Source organism: Scyliorhinus canicula, chromosome 3, assembly GCF_902713615.1.
Source record: "Scyliorhinus canicula chromosome 3, sScyCan1.1, whole genome shotgun sequence".
NCBI lineage: Eukaryota > Metazoa > Chordata > Chondrichthyes > Carcharhiniformes > Scyliorhinidae > Scyliorhinus > Scyliorhinus canicula.
Window position 1 is genome coordinate 61883109 of NC_052148.1, and position 20275 is coordinate 61903383.

The window sequence follows — 20275 nt, forward strand, 5'->3', positions numbered from 1 at the left end:
AGGGCACATCAGTTTTGTCTAGCCCATCTCAGCAGTTCCCAGACCCAGTACGAAAAGGCCTATCAGGACGTACAACGTGCCGTCCTGTTAAGAGAATAATCAGAGAAGCAGGTAGAGGCTTTGCAGAGGCAATGCTCTGACCTAAAGGCAGCTTTAAGCGCACTCCATGCTGCCACCACAGAACAAAGACAGAGTACAGTGGATCATGCGAAGTGTAGAAAGCAGATTGCGGAACTGCAATCTCTGCTTTCAGTGCAGAATGGGTTTCAAAGTACTTTTGGAACACAGCTAGATGAGGAGAATGCCCCAGACTGGCAGGAATTAAGCGAGACAGCGCGGCGTTATGTTCAGGGAACATGTGCGCCAGCAGCGCAGCAGAAGAGACAAGCACCCCAACCCCCCACAGACCAGATAGTTACTGCACCAATGAATCCAGTCACCACCCAAAGGAAAGCGACCACAGATGGCGCACCCAATATCACCTACACCACCCCCTTAACTGTAATCCAACTCAGGGACGCGTGTGAGAAGATCACTCCGTTTCTCCCCACCGCAGACCCCCATCAATTTTTCGCGAAAGTGAAGCAACAGGCAACCATGTACGGCCTGGACGAGAGAGAGCAGGTTAAGCTCACGGTTCTGAGCTTAGACCAATCGGTTGTAGCAGCCCTCCCCGACCCACAGAACGTTGGCGGAGGCACCCTAGAGGAAATGCACACCTCCATTTTAGATGCCATAGGGTATAACCGAGGTGACCCAGTCGAAGGACTTAACAAGTGCCGACAAAAGAAAACCGAGCACCCCATAGCATTTGCAGGAAGGCTGTGGATCCATTTTAACGCAGTTTTCGGCGATTTAAATAGAGCCCATTTGAACCGTGAAAACATGGTTAAATGGACGCGCACCATAATTTCCCATGCCACAGATGCAGGACAGTAAGAAGTCTTACAACACCAGGTTAAAGTCCAACAGGTTTGTTTCAAACACGAGCTTTCGGAGCACGGCTCCTTCTTCAGGTGCACCTGAAGAAGGAGCCGTGCTCCGAAAGCTCGTGTTTGAAACAAACCTGTTGGACTTTAACCTGGTGTTGTAAGACTTCTTACTGTGCTCACCCCAGTCCAACGCCGGCATCTCCACATCATGACAGATGCAGGACACAGTGCTTGCAACAGTTATGACCCCTCAGAAGAGGCCCACAATGAGAAATGGGTCCTGAAAAGATTGTCCCGCGCTTGGGAGCAATCAGTTCAGGGCAGAGGCAAAGTAAAGTCCCCAGAAGAAGCTCAGGCTGCAGCGGACATTCAGGCAGTGAGAGCGCACCAAAACCCCGCATGGGTAAATGAAGGAAAGAACAGCCCTCCACAGAAGTCGCAGGAATGCTACAACTGTGGCCAGTTAGGACATTGGGCTAAGGAATGCAATGCACCCCAGAGATCACAGAGAGGCCAGCAGACAGGCACTCTGAATAGAAACAAAGCAAAGCCGATCCATAGCATAGGGATACAGTCAGGACAGATCAATGTGGACGGGACGGACTGACTGTGTTCGGGCTCCCCCACTTGGGTCTGTGACAATCTTTGGGATCAATCCGGAAGACCGGTAGTCACAGCTAAGGTTAGAGGGAAGCCCGTAGAGTTACTTTGGGACACAGGAGGGTCCCGCACCACGATTAATTCCACCACCACGTCCCAGGCAGACACGTGGCCGACCACCTCCACCATCACACTTAGCGGTTTCACAGGACACGCGCAGCAGGGACACATTACAGCACCCGTAGCACTCCAGCTAGGGAACATTTCCACCAAACACCCCGTCGTTCTAGTAAATCTTCCCCGGACAGCAGAACACATACTGGGGATAGATTTTATGAATGCCCATTGTCTGTTGTTCGACCCAGTTAACCAGTGTGTCTGGCGAATGGCGAGATCAGACAGAGCACCCGCTACTCTCACAGTAGGAGTACGCTAATTGGATTAGCGCAGTAGGCGACTATTCATTTGACCTGACTACACTAAACACGGACAGACAAGTAAAGGCAGTATTACACAAACACAGGACAGCATTTGCCAGTCACCGGCACGACTGCGGCAGAATGACTGGACAAATTCACGTTACCGGACCTGACCCCCGACCACAGAAACAATACAGATTTCCCCTAGAAGCAGAGGGAGAAATAGAGAAGGTAATAGGTAGCTTATTGGAGCAAGGGGTACTTAGAACAGTAGCCTCCACCAATAATGCCCCTATTTGGCCAGTGAGAAAGCCCGACGGATCATGGCGTCTGACCATCGATTATCGGGAGCTCAATAAAGTAACCCCAGCAGTAGCCCCCACGGTAGCAACAAGTCCCGAGACCATGCTCAAACAGGGACTCAACTCCAAATATTTCACGGTATTGGACATTAGCAACGGCTTCTGGTCAATCCCATTGGCAAAGGCGTGCCAGTACAAATTTGCCTTCACGTTCAAAGCACAACAGTGTACGTGGACATGCATCCCACAAGGATTCCACAATTCCCCCTCCATTTTCCACCGACAGCTGGCGAATGGTTTAGAAAAATTTTCCCGCCCCGAATGTCTGGTACAGTATGTGGACGACCTACTACTGCAGACAGACACAAAGGCAGAGCACATTACGCTTCTGGCCGAGCTCCTGGAACTTTTAACCGAGATTGGATGTAAAGTTAACCCAAGAAAGGCCCAGATTTTGGAAAATAAAGTGATGTATTTGGGTACAGTCATCACACACGGCAAACGCGAGATCGAATTCAAAAGAATTGATTCGATTATCAAATTGCCCCTTCCCCAGAATGTTTCAGCCCTCCGGTCGTTCTTAGGACTGGTTGGTTATTGTCGGAACCACATCGACGGATTCGCGACAAAGGCAGCCCCACTCTCAGACCTCCTTAAGAAAGGAGCCCCCTGGGAATGGCTTCCGCATGAAATACAGAGGCTGTGGAGGAGTTAAAGAAAGCCCTTAGCGCAGCACCCGCGCTGCAAGTCCCAGACCACCTTTCCCCCTATGCAATATTCCCCCTCTTGGCATCATCCACCTCTCTACCTTTCTCTGCCAGCTTCCCTCTAAGTTCCATATTCTCTTTCTCGATGTCCCTGACATCCACTTTGCTCATCCGATTTCTCTCTTCTAATTCTGCCCGGAGCGTCTGAACGACCTCCTCTGTGCCTCGCAATTGTGCCAAACAGGACATGATTACCATCTATGCTATGCTGAAGCGAGCACAGATCTGACCCTCTCTGCCGTGTTGCTTCAGGAACGGCACGAGCAGCTAAGGCCAGTGGCTTATGCCTCCCGACTTTTAGACCCAGTTGAACAAGGATTTTCAGCCTGCGAGAGGCACCTCCTTGCAGTTTTCTGGGCAGTGCAATACTTCTCCTACATCACCGGACTCAACCCCATCACTATTTTGACCGAGCACACCCCCACACAGTTACTCCTAGACGGTCGACTGAAGGACGGTTCAGTTAGCCAGATTAGGGCAGCTAGGTGGACACTACTTTTACAAGGACGCGACATTACGGTGAAACGGACCCGGACACACACATTTTTAGCCGACAACCTCCAATATCCAGGACAGCCCCATGATTATGAAATTGTAGCACCCCTACACAACACAGGACCCTTCATAGCGAAGACACCCCCCAGGAAGATAGGGAACCCAAGACAAAGCCCCCAACACACAGACACGTGTGGCCCAATAAGGATATACGTGGATGGTTCATCCACGGTTTTAGATGGTGAGCGTATCACTGGATGCGGCATCTATGTCGAGGACGCGCAGGGTCGCGCACTCGAGGAAATAGCTTTAAAATTGCCAGGTCACTTAGGCGCGCAGGCAGCAGAGCTCGCGGCCATAGCTTATATAGTGGACCACCCCGATTCTTTCCCCAGCCCGGCGGACATATATTCGGACAGTCTATATGTCTGCAACAGTTTGACGGATTTTCTACCCCTGTGAAGGACACGAGGTTTTGTCTCCGCAGACGGGAAACCCCTTCCATCAGCCCCTTTACTCCGCCACATCCTAGACAAAGCGAAGGATTGGACCTTCGGCATTATAAGAGTTAGAAGCCACCATAGGTCATCCCCCCCGGGAATGTAAAAGCCGACGCACTGGCTAAAGCAGGTTCCAGGCGAGGACACTTGTGGACACCCCCAGCTAGCGCCCCTGTGAGCGCAGTTCAAATCTCACAGACTGACATTAAGGATTGCACAGAAACAGGATGAGGATCTCAGGGAGATTTTTAAAGGCAACTTTGTGCCTCAGTATGATAAGTTTAGACACGCTCTGACCACACATGAGGGTGTGATCATCAAGGACCAGCTTTATGTGGTCCCGCAGCAGGACAGAAACCAAATGATTGCCTTGTTCCATGACGGACACGGACATCAAGGAATCGACACGACCACGAGGCACCTCAGGCAGCTCTGTTGGTGGCCTAACCTAAGGAACGATGTAACCCATTACATTGAGAATGGCCTTATTTGCGCCCAGAATAACCCGGAGAGGTATTCCAAAAAGGCACAGCTTCGGCATACTCGACCAGTTAATGGCCCCTGGACAAACCTCCAGATCGACTTTATAGGACCATTGCCCCCTTGTAGGAATGGCTATAAATACGTGCTGGTGGTAATTGATACCTTTACCAAATGGGTAGAGGCATTCCCCTCAAGAACAAATACAGCTAAGACAGCTGCAAAGATCCTGACCCACCACATCTTCACAAGATGGGGTTTACCTAGAAGTATTGATTCGGACCAGGGATCTCACTTCACAGGACGTGTCATGAAGAACGTCCTGACCATATTCGGCATCAAACAAAATTTTCATATTGCGTATCACCCACAGTCCAGCGGGATTGTAGAGTGCATGAATCGGACACTAAAATCGACCCTTAGGAAAATGGTTCAAGAGAACAATTCTACATGGGATTCAGTACTCCCATTTGCACTCATGTTTATCCGAAATACGGTTTCCACATCTACAGGTTTCACCCCACACACACTCATGACCGGACGCCCTATGAAAGGTACAGAATTCCTTTTAGGACTGGACATGACTAGCCCCGAAGTGATGGCCCTCACTCATGAGAAAGCTGTTAAAGACCTAGTTGAGACTGTGAGGTCTGCACAGATCGCAGCCGCAGTTCAGCTAGGGAAACGGCGCAGACAACGCACAGCCTGCTTTAATAAGACCGTACTCCCCACAGAATTCCAGGTTGGGCAACAGGTAATGCTATCTGTATATAACCCCAGCAGTTTTTTTGGCACCAAAATATTCCGGCCCGTATTCAATTTCGGACAAAATTAGCCCCTCAGTTTACAGGATAAAATACCCCAACGGAAAGACTGCGTGGTTCCATATTAACCAGCTAAAGGCATATGGAACACAGTCTAACCATGCACACCATGTCCTGCTAGACGCAGCAGAACACCTCGCCCCGCCCACTAGAGACACGTTTCCACCATCCCCCTCACAGACCAGTTCTTCATCGGACTCGCCCACGACTCCGCCCACTGACCACAACAGACCACGCCCCGAAACGCCCACAAGCTGCCGCAGCAGAGACAGCGATACAGACACTGACTCGGAGGACAGCCACAGCACACAACCCTACAGCCCACACTGCAGCGACTATGACCCCGACTCCAGTGACCCCATGGAAGTCACCTATATCAAATATCCAGACCCACCACCCAACCCCGACTACCCCGACAATGCCCATTCAAGTTTAGACCCAACACTTTGGCACAGGGACAATTCATACAGACTTGTCCGTAATGATGAAAGTGACCCCCGGTCACATAATTACAAAATTGCATGCCTGATCCACACAAGGGTGTGGGATCCGGGAGAGCAGGACGACACGGTGTCTGAATCCCGATACGGCAACCCCTTTGTGACCCTGTTCACAGAGGCAGAGAAAAAGTGAGGTGTCCAGATGATGTAAAATAGGAACCGCTTGAGGAAAGCGATATCCTTTCTGATGGAACCTGCACATATGTTTTGTTTGTGAGTTTATGTTTGTTTGTTTTAATGTTATTGGTTCAGTTGGAGGTCGGACACCTTCTTTTCAGCTGAAAAGCTTGTGACCACCTCGCACGCACTTTAGCTTGTCCGCCGATACCTTTGAGAACTTCGGTTCCCAACCCAATGGTTTGATTGGAGATCTTTTCAGCTGTAAGGCTTGTGACCGCCTTACACGCACACTAAGTTTCTCTGCTGAAGTCTCCGAGAACTCCAGTTCACTGTTTTCAGATGTTGGAGCATCTTGGCTCCTCCCTTGTTTTTAGGTGCCCCTCTATTCGGTGAATAGAGGCTGCAAACCCACGGTAAACACATTCTTGCCCGTTTATTCCAGGTTACTCAGGCAGTGGACAAACGGCACTGAGGACTCGCCCTGTCTGAGAACCCACTTTGGTCAGCCAAGCTCGGGTACGGCACAGCACGCCTTACCCGAGGATTCCATCCAAATCTTACCCGTAGCGGCCCATACGCAACCCATTCGACCTTTTGTTTCAAATTTGTTTTCATTTTTCGTTAGGTAGCCTTTAGGCCGCCATCCCACATGCTATTTACATCCAGGAACATTTGGATGGTAAACTAGCAAAGCCTGCGAGATGGCTCGCAGGAGGAAAGTTGTTAGGTGTATTTTGTTCCTAAAATTCGCTTTTGAAAAAAAAATGAGGGGAGTCACAGGGTGTGACTTGGCCAGTCATTTTAATGGGTCAATTGGAATGAGAGGACAGATACACTAACAAGTATGGATATTAAACTGTGTATTGACAGATACTGTGCTTGATCCCATAGCTTTCGAAGGACGAAAGAGGGTTCACAGCAAGGATCGGCCATACAGGAGGAAGAGAAAGAGAACGAAGAGAAGACCATGATGGAAGCCTACCTATTACTGTTAAATGTTATATTTGTATATGTGGAAGCGAGTCACGTTTCCCCCACAACCCCCGCCATCAATGTTTCCCTCACACCAACTTCCCCGTGCTCAGCTCTGATCAGCGAAGTTCAGACCTGGTGCACAAAATTTATGACATGGTACTCCATGTCATACGTGATTGAATCACTGCTAGTGATTGCAATCCTCTGCATAATTGTACAGACCCTCAGGTTGAGGAAGTGGAAAAGGAGAGCCTCCCGTTCCTGCCCCTCAACCGTTTATGGAGTTCGATCCCCTATTTTTCGGTTTCATCAATCTCCCTTGCCCCTTGATGAATAAAGCACTATGTTAATAAAGGATACCCATGTATTATATTGTCCTGAACTCGACTGCCGAGTCAGGAAGTGATATGTAATGTGGTGTGAATGGATAAGGTTTTTAGACTGTAATAAAATGTTTAAAGTAAGGATAAGGATAATAGTTGTGATAGGTAGAGGTTCCCGGTTTTGGTAATGCATGTCCCCTTTGACATAGCGCCAAGTAGAAATGTCAGATAAAAATGTTTTCTTCCCATAGTCAAAGACAGAGTAGACGCCCAGGAACTTGCTGAGGTCAGGGAACACAAAGAGGGCACCCAGAAGCACTCGAAGCAACGTGCATAGGTGATCCTTCACGATTTTGTGAGGATCACAAGGAGGGAATGTAGCCACCTAAGATGGACACTGGGCTACAAAAATGGAGAACTGCTAAGGCTGCAGGGAGAAAACAGTCTTAGCAAGGACAAGCAGTTTGCAGAAGGCTAATTAGCATTCTGCACGTACAGAAACCAGTTTATGGCCAGGTGCAGAATCTCAGCTAAAGGTGTAAATGGCAACAACGATTTGCATAGTAATGAGGTGATCCAGATCTAGGCCCACACAATAGAAACATTTAGGTTTGAATGGATACTTTGAGTGGACGCCCAGACGAAACGGCACCATAAGTATCCATCACAAAGCACCATAGAGACCGCCCCACCCATCGAGAAGCGACCCTCAGATTGGGGGGTTTGGAAAATATCGATTGGGAGAAGACCCAATCGATATACAGCAGGTAGAGACCGCCCCGAAGAGGCACGGACTTTGGGGGGGACCTATAAAAGTAGACCCCGCACATGGTCCGGTCTGTTGTCTTGGCTCCGGCTCTCTGCTGCCTTCATCGCTTGCTGATACATCGCATCCTGACTCCAGTTCCATCACCAGCCGTTGAGCCACCAGCCATCGAACTGTAAGTTTCACCACGACGCTCGCTACGTGAACCAGACTTGCTAGGCCCTGACGACCTCTAACTTTCTGAGAGTTGCAGACCAAGAACGGGACGAAGGCCTCGCTCCCTGACCTTGCCTGTTCCTGTTTAGATAAGTATTTTAGTCGTTTAGTTTAGAAGTAACTTAGTCTTTAGCGTATGCATGTGTATTTACTATATTTGTTATAATAAATATCAATCGTTTGAACTTACTAATCGGTGTACAGATTTATTACTTTGAACCTGACCTTGATATACTTGTGAGGTGTCTAAATACGGCACCTGGCGACTCCGAGCAGAATTACATACACAGAGCTGTAGTAGTGTTAATCACACGGCCTTTAAACGGAGGCATGTTAATACACTCCAATAAAACGCGTAATACACTCAAGTAAAAAGTGCAACAACCGACAACACCTCCTACTACTGATGTGTGCCTGACAGTGGACGGTACCTTAATCCCACCTCCTGCCCACCCAATGGCAAGTTGAAGATTGTATTCTGCCTCTGCAATGATCTACCAACAAGTTTTGTATAAGGACCTTGAAGACCAGTTTAACACATCAAGCCGGTTCCCTCTTCTACCCCCACCATCTCGCCTCAATGAAAATACATCATACCAGCCTTGTATTGAGAAACCAGTATACTGGCTCAGTGAGCAGGTTTCCATGGTTACCAACCCCCAGAATTACCCAAATTGCAAATCCAGTCAGAAGGCTGTGCAGGATTTGATTCAGGCTGACACAAATGACTGGGAGCAGGAATCAGGCGGTGGCAAGTGAATGGAGTATGTGGCAAGGACTGAAGACAATAGTTTCAAATTTCCCTATATTTAGTTGGTGGAAATCATTTGAAATGTGATCACTTGTGCAAAATTGCAGCTTTGTTGGCCGACGTAGCAAACACGCATCTCAAAATGGCCCGCACTGTACATGCTGGGCTCTGAGATGCTTCTGAAAGACAAGATCAGGTAGCACAAGGAATCCATCCTTTTTAGTGTTTGTTATATCTGAACCAAGTCAAAGAGCATAATGAAGTCAACTCGGGTAGTTAATCAGATCTGTTGGTGCGCTGCTCCTTTGTGTAAAATTCTGATGTGTGCTTGTTAACCGCCTAATGTTAAATGGAACGAAGGCTGCATTGCAACATCATGCGTTGGGATTTTCTTTTACACAAACGCATTAGGCAGTCAGCTATCGGAGAGTAGCTGAAATCCCCGTGAGTAGTCACCATAAAACAATGTCTTCAGCCAGGCAACTAGTATTAAAAATTGAAAAGCATAATTGTGAACTGGAATATCAAGGGGATTGAGTAATTCAAAAAAAAGAAAAATATCATGTTAGCAGTTTTAAAATGCAAATCTAATTGAAAAGATTAATTTTCTTACCTTTCAGACATACCCCAAAATAAATGTGAACGTTGCACTTAACAGATAGCTGTGTAACTTTCCAGTTACAAAGTATTAATTTGGGAGTCAGCTGGTGTGCAAATAAAGAATCTTTTGTGAATAGCTCCTAGAAAGGTTTGCTGATTCTGTTTTTCCCCCTTCTTTTCTACCACAGATTCTACTGTAATCTGCATTTGAACTGCCCAATTACTGCATTACAGTGACCACATTTACAGTGTCATCCTAATTGATTACACCCTCCCATAGAAATAGAGTTCTACAAACCTGCTCAGTTTGTAAACCATTTGTCTCAACCACAAGAGTAACAAAGGGCAAGAAACGCAGAATTGATGTAAAATTCCCTCTCCCAGCACTTCACACACATTTCAACTTGTTCTGTTGCAGGGAAAACATATTCAAAGAGGCTTCGGTGCCAGCACTTTGCTGAGTCTTGCATTACTATGACTACCTTTAAAAAGCAAACATTTACACAGCAGAAATCTCAAGAAAAATAGATCGGTTTTAGAATGTGGTTAAAATATTAACTGCTCACTTCTATCTTTCACTTCATTCCCGTTACCATCTCTCCCAGAAAAACATAAATCAATCCTTCTGCCCTCAATTATAGCCCCTTCTCCAAAATTATTGAAAACATAATTTTCCAACAAAATCCTTACTTGCCTTTAACTTCCTATTTGAATTTTTCCTTTGTGCCTCCTGCCCTTCTCACAGAAGCATAATGGCCCTAACCTAGGTTACAAATTACTTCACCCCTGCCTGTGGACATGACTATTATGCTGTAGTACTCCTTGTCCTCAACTCACTGCTTGATGTGACAATTCACAACTAACTTTTCAAATGTCGGTCTTCCATGCAACCTTCCTCACATGGTTCCACACCTATCTACATGAGCATTGCCATAGCATAGCTTCTCTTCCAACCCACTCACCACCACTGTTGGGAGTCCCCTTCAACAATTTACCGTTAGCTCCTTCCTGTTCCTTATCTAGCTACTGAGTATTCAGGGGTGACATCCACATGTGCGCCAAAGAACATTGCTCCACACATGTGCCACTATGACCATCTCCAACAAGAGGGAATATAATAATCTATACTTTACATTCCATGGCACTACTCTCGCTGATTTCCCCTTCGATCAACATCTTTGTGATTACCATCGCATAGAAACTGAAGTAGACATGCCATATAAATACTACAATAGGATGTCAGGGGCTTCATATTCTTCAGGAAGTAACCTACCTACTGCCTCCCAAAGCTTGTCTGCCACCTAGAAGACACAAGTAAGATGTGTGATGGACTACTCTCCACTTACGTGGATGACTGCCGCCCAACCAAGACTCAGGAAGCTCAACACTACCCAGAACAAAGCAGCCCATTTGATCAGCACCCAATCCACCAGATTAAACATTCACTTATCCGACATGGGCACATTGTGGCAATACTAGTGTCTATCATCTGCAGGTTGCACTGTAGAAACTCACCATGGCTCCTTCTACAGTATCGTCCAAACCAGAATTCTACCACCTAGAAAGTCAAGGGCATCAGACATATGGGAATAACATCACTTGTACGTTCTCCTCCAAGCCACACATCATCCAAAATATAAACTATACTGCTGGTCCTTTACTGTTAGAACATAGAACATAGAACAGTACAGCACAGAACAGGCCCTTCGGCCCTCGATGTTGTGCCGAGCAATGATCACCCTACTCAAACCCACGTATCCACCCAATACCCGTAACCCAACAACCCCCCCCCCCCCCCCCCCCCCCCCCCCCCACCTTAACCTTACTTTATAGGACACTACGGGCAATTTAGCATGGCCAATCCACCTAACCCGCACATCTTTGGACTGTGGGAGGAAACCAGAGCACCCGGAGGAAACCCACGCACACACGGGGAGGACGTGCAGACTCCACACACAGTGACCCAGCCGGGAATCGAACCTGGGACCCTGGAGCTGTGAAGCATTTATGCTAACCACCGTGCTACCCCCGGTTTGCCAGGTCAAAAGACCTGGGGCTGGATTCTTCAAGCCCTCGCTCGGCCGAAGAATAGCCGTTTACGCTGAAACGGCCCACAACACCGCTCCGACGCCGTTTCCTGATTCTCCGCACTCAAAAACACGGGGGATTGCGGCATATGCCGCACAGCCCAGAGAATTGCTGAAGTTGGCCCAACGACTGATTCCCTGGGCCCCTAACGATGTGGCGCCCCTAAAGATCCTGCAGCAGAGGAACGGGCCACAGTGGGGCATGTGCCAGCCGCTCAGGCTGCAGGTCCGCCTGCCTGACAGGCAGAGGAGGATGAGGTACCGGACGAGGGGGAGCTGCAGTATGACGATGAGGAGGAGGAGAAGGAGGATGGGGAGGGGGAGGAGGAGGTGTTGTCATGGAGGTGCGTGATGAGGCCCCGTGTGTACTGGCGCTGCATGCCATTCAAGGACCTCACGGACAGGGCATGCAGGAGGAGGATGAGCCGGGAAACCATGGCCCATATATGCCACATGATGGAATACCTGGCACCGCGTGGGACTGGGGGCCGTCAAGGTTATGGTTTCCCTAAACTTCTTTGCGACGGGGTCGTTCCAGTCGGTGACTGTGGACCTGTCTGGCATCTCACAGGTGTGACTAACACCCTGAATGCCACTGCGGATTGGTATATCCGGTTCCCGGTGGGCCGCACCCACCAGGTTGCCAAGGCAGCGGGGTTCGCTGCCGTCGCCAGGATACCTATGGGCCAGGGAAGTCATCGATGGTGTGCACGTCGCCCTATGGCCACCCGCGGATAACAGGCCGGTGTTCATGAACAGGAAGGGCTACCACTCCATGAACCATGCAGGTGATCTGTGACCACCAGATGAAGATACTGTACGTCTGCCCCCGGTGCCCGGGCAGTATGCAGGACTCCTTCGTGATGGCACAATTTGTGATCCCTGACATGTTCGAGGGACACCCCCCCCCCCCCCCCCCCCCCCCCCCCCCCCCCCACCGGCTGTAGGGCTAGTTGCTGGGTGATAGGGATTACCCATTGCGGTATTGGTTGATGACACCTATACGGAGGCCACAGACCGACATGGAGACCCGCCACAATGAGGCCCAATGTGTGTCCAGGAGTGTTGTCGAGAAGTGCTTTGGGGTCCTGAAGATGCGCTTCAGGTGCCTGGACCGTTCTGGAGGCACTCCAGTACGACTCAAGGAGAGTCGGCTGCATCGTTGTGGCCTGCTGTGTCTTCCACAATATAGCCCAGCAGAGGGGCAATGTGCTGGAGGTAGAGAAGGGGGAGGAGGAGGATCAGGAGGAGGTGCATGCCTCTCCAGACGAGGAGGAGGGGGAGAGGTGGAACATGGGCGCTGGACATACGCAGGAGATAGCACGACGCCACCGGCAGGGCCAGCAAGTACGGGACGGTTTAATAGCCGCACGTTTCACCAACAAGGGGGGGGGTTCTCTGATGCGAAGGGGCATGGACACCACAACACGGTACCACCTCACCACCGACCACACTCACCTCCGTCATGCTGGGGCGGGATTCTGCCGTAATCGGCGGGGCGAGGAACTCTGGCGAGACGGAGTGGCGTGAACCACTCTGGCGTCGGGCCGCCCCAAAAGTGTGGAATCCGCCGCACCTTCAGGGGCTAGGCCAGCCCTGGAGTGGTTTGAGCCCCGCCGGCTGGCGGGAAAGGGGCTTGGCGCCGTGCCAACTGGCGCCATAGGGCCTCCACTGGGCGGCGCGAGTTGGCGCATGCGCAGGTGCACCAGCATGTGCTGGCAAAATCCCCGCGCATGCGCAGAGGGCTTCATTTCCACACCGGCAATGGCGGACTTCTACAGCCGCCGGTGCGGAACAATAGAGTGCCCCACGGCACAGGCCCGCCGGTGGATGGGTAGGCCCCGAACGCGGGCCAGGCCACCGTGGGGGCACCACCCGGGGCCATATTCCCCCGCGCCGCCCCCCCCCCACAAAGAACCCCGGAGGCCGCCCGCACACGTCAGGTCGGTAAGGGACCTACTCCAATTTACGCTGGCCGGACTGGCAAAAAACGGGCGGGACCCGGCCTATTATGGGCGCCGGGGCCCATTGAGTCGCGCCAGTCCCCACTATTCTCCGAGGCGGGCGGCACGATTCACACCTCGCCAACTTTTGGGGAGTCAGAGAATTCGGAGGGTGGCGGGGGCGGGATTCACGCCGACCCCCGGCGATTCTCCTACACGGTGGGGGGTCGGAGAATCCCGCCCGTGATTTTGAAAAAGTGAATTGAAAACAGCTACTTGAAGATAAATCAGTGGGAAATAGTCATTTGAGGAAATAGAGACGGTTCCAATCAGAAATTGCTCCTACTAAGTAAATGGGTAGGATTACCAAACTTTGAGCCCTTTGGATATGCAGGGGCATACATGGTTTGATAAGACAAACAAAAAGAGAAGTACAGTTCAGAAAGTGCGAGCTCAATGAAGAAACTTGAAAGGGCAAGCGTGAAATTTTAAAAAAATAGGAAACCAAAGAGATGGCATGAAAAAATATTAGTGAGTAAAATATAAAATAACCAAAGGTGCTTTATAAATACACGAACAGCAAGAGAATAACTAAGGAAAGAATAGCCCCTATTTGAGACCAAATCCAAAACCTGGGCGCGAGTCTCCCAGCCCTGCGCCGGGCTGGAGAATCGCCACAACCTCCGCGAGGTGCGGAGAATCGGCGCCACTTGCGCCGGTCGCGGGCCGCGGTACGAGGCCGGGCCTCCGATTCTCCGGCCTCGATGGGCCGAGTGACCACGCGGAAAAAGCAGAATACCGTTGGCGCCGTCCACACCTGGTCGCTGCCGGCGGGAACTCTGCGCGAAGGGTCGGGGGGCGGCCTGTGGGGGGGGAAGGGGGGGCTCCGTCCCCGGGTGGGCCTCCGATGGCGTCTGACCACCCACCGCCCGGGCCTACTTTGTTGCGTGTCCGGCCCTCAAACACCTGCACCTTGTAGTGTCAAGTCCGGCGCGTTCCGTAAAACCACTGTGCATGCGCGGGTTGGCACGTAGCCACTGCACATGCGCATGATGGCGCTGCCTCCAGTGCGCGCCAGGAAGTGAGGTTGGAGAAGCTTGAACTACTCCAGTGCCGTGCTGGCCCCTGTGGGGGCCAGAATCGCTAGGGCCCGTTTCGCGTCGTCGACACTCTGTCCCACGATCGGAGAATCGCGCCCCCCGTGTTTGGATATTGTACTGGTTCTTAATGAATACATCTGTCCTGACAAAAAGAGGGGAATGATACAGACATTTCCTAGGCATAATTATGTAGACATTAATCCATGAAAAATTGCAAAGAGCAAACATATTGAAAGGGAAATATACTAAGTGTGTTAACATCTTTGAAAAGTGGATAAATCACTCGGCCTGCATGAAAGGTATCTGAGGGATGCAAAGGAGAAAAGAATGGAGGCTCTGACCATCATTTTCCAATCCCCTCTCTTTGAGAACATGGTGCTAGAGGACTGCTAATATTGTAGTGCAGTTCAAAAAGGACATGGGGTAAATCAAATTATTACTCACTACTCAGCGTAACTTCACTGGTGGGCAAATTATTAGAACAAAATCTGAGGAACAGTATTAATTGCCATTTGAAAAGGCATGAATTAATGAAGAACAGTCAGAAAGGATTTGTAAAGGGAGGGTCACGCCTGACTGGAATGAAATTATTTTGAGGAGCGTCAACAATGGCAATATATTTGACATAATCTAAATAGATTTCAGCCAATCTTTTTTGACATGGCAGACTGATGAGAAAAGTAAAATCAGGAAGGAGAAAGAAGGAAAAAGGCAAGTTAGATCCAAAATTGTTCTAGTAGCAGGAAACAAAGAGCGTATTTATTGACAGGTATTTGTGCACCTGAATAATTGTTTCCATTGGGTGCAGGCCCCTTGGCTTTAAGCATTCAGACTTAAATATAGGAAGCATGTGTAAAAAGCTTGCAAATGACACAAACATTGGGTATCTAGTTGACAGAGAGGAAGCAAGCTATATGAAGTGGTTAATGAACTGGTCAAGTTGTCAGAAACATGGCAAATGGAATGCAATCTGAAAGTACTCTAATTGGAGAGAACATGCCAGGCAAGGGATTATGCAATAAATAGTAGAATACAGAGAAGTAGGGAGGCAGTGGCATCATGGACCAGTAATTCAGACACCTAGGGTAATGCTCTGGGGACCCAGGTTCAAATCAGTTATGACGACAGATGTTAAAATTCAAACTTAAGAAAAATCTGGAAATTAAAGTATAATGTTGACCATGAAACCATAGTTGATCGGCGTAAAAACACATCTGATTCACTAATGTGCTTCAGAGAGAGATATCTGCAATCCTTACCTGGTTTGGACGAGACGGGACTTCCAGATCCACAGTAATGTGATTGCCTCTTAAATGTAAGCCACTCAGTTCAAGGACAATTATAGATTGGCAATAAAAGCTGGCCCAGATCCCATGAACAAATAAAAAATAAGATCACGGCACGATGGGACTGTGGGTTAGCACTGCTGCATCACAGCGCCAGGAACCCGGGTTCAATTCCGACCTCAGGCGACTATCTGTGCGGAGTTTGGACATTCTTCCCATGTCTGCGTGGGTTTTTGCTGGGTGCTCCAGTTTTCTCCCACAGTCGAACAATATGCAGTTTATGTGGATTGGATATGCTAAATTGTCCCTAGGTGGGGTTACAAGGATAGGGTGTGGAATTGGGCCAAGGTTAGGGTGCTCTTTCAGAGGGTTGGTGCAGACTCAATCGGCCGAATGGCCTCCTTCTGCACTGTAGGGATTCTATAAACAGAGGGACATTGGAATACATGTCCACAGCTGGCAGCAGATAAGATGGTTAAGAAAACATACTTGCTTTTATTGGCAATGGCACAGAATATAGGAGCTGAGAGGCAAGGCTGGAAATTCTACAGAGGAAAATTGTGAGCGTGTTGCCAAGATTGAAGAATTTTAGCGATGAGGAAAGAGTGGATAGGCTGTGGTTGCTTTCTTTGGAACAGAGGAGGCAGAGGAGTGATTCAATTGAGATGTATATCTCAGATAGCGTAGATAGGAAGGACCATTTCCTTTAGCAGCGGGGTCAATAATCTCTACTCTTGGACTTAATGGAATTGGAAGAAAGATCAAGGGAGAGTTGAGGATAAACGTTTTCACCCAAAGTGTGATCGATCTCTGTTTCTCACTGCCTGAGAGTGCTAGAGGCAGAAAAGCTCTTCACATTTCAATAAGAGGTCTTACAACACCAGGTTAAAGTCCAACATGTTTGTTTCAAACACTAGCTTTCGGAGCTTCCTCTCTCTGAAGCACATTAGTTCACCTGAGGAAGGGGCAGTGCTCCGAAAGCTAGTGTTTGAAACAAACATGTTGGACTTTAACCTGGTGTTGTAAGACTTCTTACTGTGCTCACCCCAGCCCAACGCCGGCATTTCCACATCACATTTCAATTGTACTTGAATATGCATTGGAGGTGCTGAAACCTGTCATAAAGTTGTTTCTTGTCTCACTAAGAGGTCTGGAAGCTTGTATGATTGAACATAAATTGTTTACTGGTAACCCATAACTATATACATATCTGCCAAGTTATCACACTATCTACGTGCCATCATCACACCTACTTCACACTGAACCTCTCTGCACCACTCTGTCATCTATCCACTGTCTTGTGTCCCTCTATATCAGGCTGTGGGAAGTACTGTTCACCAGTCCCTCTTTAACCCTTGTGATGCTGAACGCACTTACACTCCAAAACCTACAAGCTACAGACCTAGAGCTGGAATGTGAGATTTGGCAAATAGATATTTTTCTGCTGGCATTTGACTGAATAGCCTCCTTCTGTGCAATAATTTTCTGCTTCTATGGGGCGGATTTTAGGATGGCATACGACTGGAGGATCCATCCCGAGAGATGACGCTTAACACCACTGCCATTTTACACTCACTTGACCGTTAATTTGCAGTTAGTGGGACTTCCGACTGCCATTAGAAGAAAATTGCACCTGTGAGAGCTGCCAGCCAATCTGATTGATCGATAGCTCTCCAACCCAGCCAGGCACAGCGCTGCAATGGCCAGAAGTGGTACTGCAGTGGTCCACCTGGAACGGAGTCCCGGAACCATTGGAAAGGTAAGTCGGAGAGTAGGGGATACCCTGGGAGGTCAGCGCTTGCAATGTTAGGGGATAAGGGATAGGCAGGGGGAAGGGGTCCAAGAGCTCCAGGTTCCCAGAGGGGAGGGCCCCCCAGCTCAAATTGAAGCACTCACCGTATCATCACCTGCTCCAGCCAGCCTGAAATGCAGACCCATGTTCGATGACTCTTCCTTTAAAAATCTCCCCCTCAAACCCTAATTCTTTTATCAAAGTGTTTATCAGCCTTCTCAATTCATGATCAATGTCCATTTTCCACATTCCATCAGTTTGTTTCTAACCATCAATGATTCTGTATGGACAGAAGCTGCGGCAGAGATTTTATGGTCTTAGCCAAAGCATCAAGATCGATCAACATCACTTGATATGTCAAGTCAGTTACTGTACAATACCACACGGGAAAGAGCTGGAATAACAGTATAAAAGCACAAAAAGCAAGAAAGGCACATTACACATGAATTCATAATTAACCAGAACTTAATAGAGAATACCTGTCATTAGCTGCATTGCACTTCAAAGTAATATCTGTTCCTATTCTTCCATGTCGAACATCTAGGACAGAACAAAATATATTATAATGACTTCAGAAATTTCTCTCCTGGCTTAGCACACTGGGCAAAATCGCTGGCTTTTAAAGCAGACCAAGGCAGGCCAGCAGCATGGTCCAATTCCGTACCAGCCTCCCCGAACAGGCGCCAGAATGTGGCGACTAGGGGCTTCTCACAGTAACTTCATTTGAAGCCTACTTGTGACAATAAGCGATTTGCATTTTTTCATTTTCATTCTGTAGCACGTGCATCAAAACTGTATTGGCTATGGCATATTAATTCCTTAAGGGGTACCGACTTGACTGGATCTGCTTTATCCATTCATCAGAGTACTATGGGATCCTGCTTTCATCTCTGAAAACTACTCTGAAACATACTGGTTGGCGCTGCTGCCTCACAGCGCCAAAGACCCAGGTTTAATTCCGGCCCTGGGTGGCTGTGTGTGGGTTGCACGTTCTCCCTGTGTTTCCTAAGGGTGCTCCGGCTTCCACCCACAGTCCAAAGACGTGCAGGTTCGGTGGGGTTATGGGTATGGGGTCAGGGAGTGGGGTTAAGTAAGGTGCTCTTTCAGAGGGTCAGTGCAGACTGGATGGGCCGAAGACATACTTCTGCACTGTAGAGATTCTGTGATACTCACTATTCCACTATTCCAGCATCAACCTGGATTGTAGACTCTTTTCTCTTCTGCAAATTGTCTTTTTGATCCCCTCTCCACAATCCTCAACTCAAATAAGTACAAGGAGCTCATGGGTCAGGAGTTTCTGGATGGCAGTGTTTCTCATAATAATAACCTTTTATAGTCACAAGTATGAAGTTACTGTGAAAATCCCCTAGTCGCCACATTCCGGCGCCTGTTCGGGTAAGCTGGTAGGGAAATTGAACCTGCGCTGCTGGCCTTGTTCTGTATCACAAACCAGCTGTCTAGCCCACTGAGCTAAACCAGACGTTGAAATGAAATGAAATGAAATGAAATGAAAATCGCTTATTGTCACAAGTAGGCTTCAATGAAGTTACTCTGAAAAGCCACTAGTCGCAACATTCCGGCGCCTGTTCGGGGAGGCTGGTATGGGAATTGAACCATGCTGCTGGCCTGCCTTGGTCTGCTTTCAAAGCCAGCAATTTAGCCCTGTGCTAAACCAGCCCCTCCAAGTAAACATGAGGTCATCCAAAAATCTGGTGCCGATGCATTAATACAAACCACATTCTATTTGCCTATTAAATCATAGAATTCCTACTATGCAAAACGAGGTAATTCAGCCTGAATTAGTCTGCATTGAGTCTGCACCGACCCTCCGAAAGAGCACTCTACCTTGGTCCACTCTCCTGCACACCCCACCCCACCCTATCCCCGTAACCTAACGTACATGTACCTTGACACTGAGGGGCAATTTAGCATGGCCAATCCACCTAACCTGCACATCTTTGGACTGTGGGAAGAAACCGGACCACCCAGAGGAAATCCACACGGACACGGGGAGAACATGCAAACTCCACATAGACAAGGCCAGAATCAAACCCAGGTCCCTGGCGCTGTGAGGTTACAGTGCTAATCACTGTTCCACTGTGCCGCCAAATGCTCGCTGTTCAACACTCGGTCCTGATTAAGCAACACCTTAATTTTAAAAATTCTCATTCTGGTTTTCAAATCTTTCGAAAGCCTCACTCCACCCCATACCTGGAATGTCCTCAAACCTCACAAACCACTGTAATATTTGAGCTTCTCCAATGCTGGCTTCTTGAGAATCCCCAAATTTAACTGCTCAACTATTGAATGCTGTGCCTTCACCTTTCAGGACCCTGGGGTATTGAGATCCCTCCCAAATCACTCCACCTGCCCACCCTTGCTTTCCTTCTTTAAAATGTACCCCATTGACTGTCCTTTCCTTATTTAGCTTGTTCTATAATGACCGTGAAGCATCTTGGTCTTATTATGTCTAAGACATGACATAAACACAAGTTAT

The 20275-nt window shown here is 48.7% G+C and overlaps 1 protein-coding gene across 4 annotated transcripts in view; it reads right to left on the bottom strand.

Annotated features, from left to right (window-relative positions):
* Positions 1–20275, bottom strand: part of il11ra (interleukin 11 receptor, alpha) — a 150166-nt gene that overhangs the window by 97707 nt on the left and 32184 nt on the right. For all 4 annotated transcript variants that reach the window (XM_038790622.1, XM_038790623.1, XM_038790621.1 and 1 more), the window contains exon 3: positions 18258–18318. In XM_038790622.1, coding sequence (XP_038646550.1) covers positions 18258–18318 — 61 coding nt within the window. The remainder of the gene's footprint in view (positions 1–18257; positions 18319–20275) is intronic.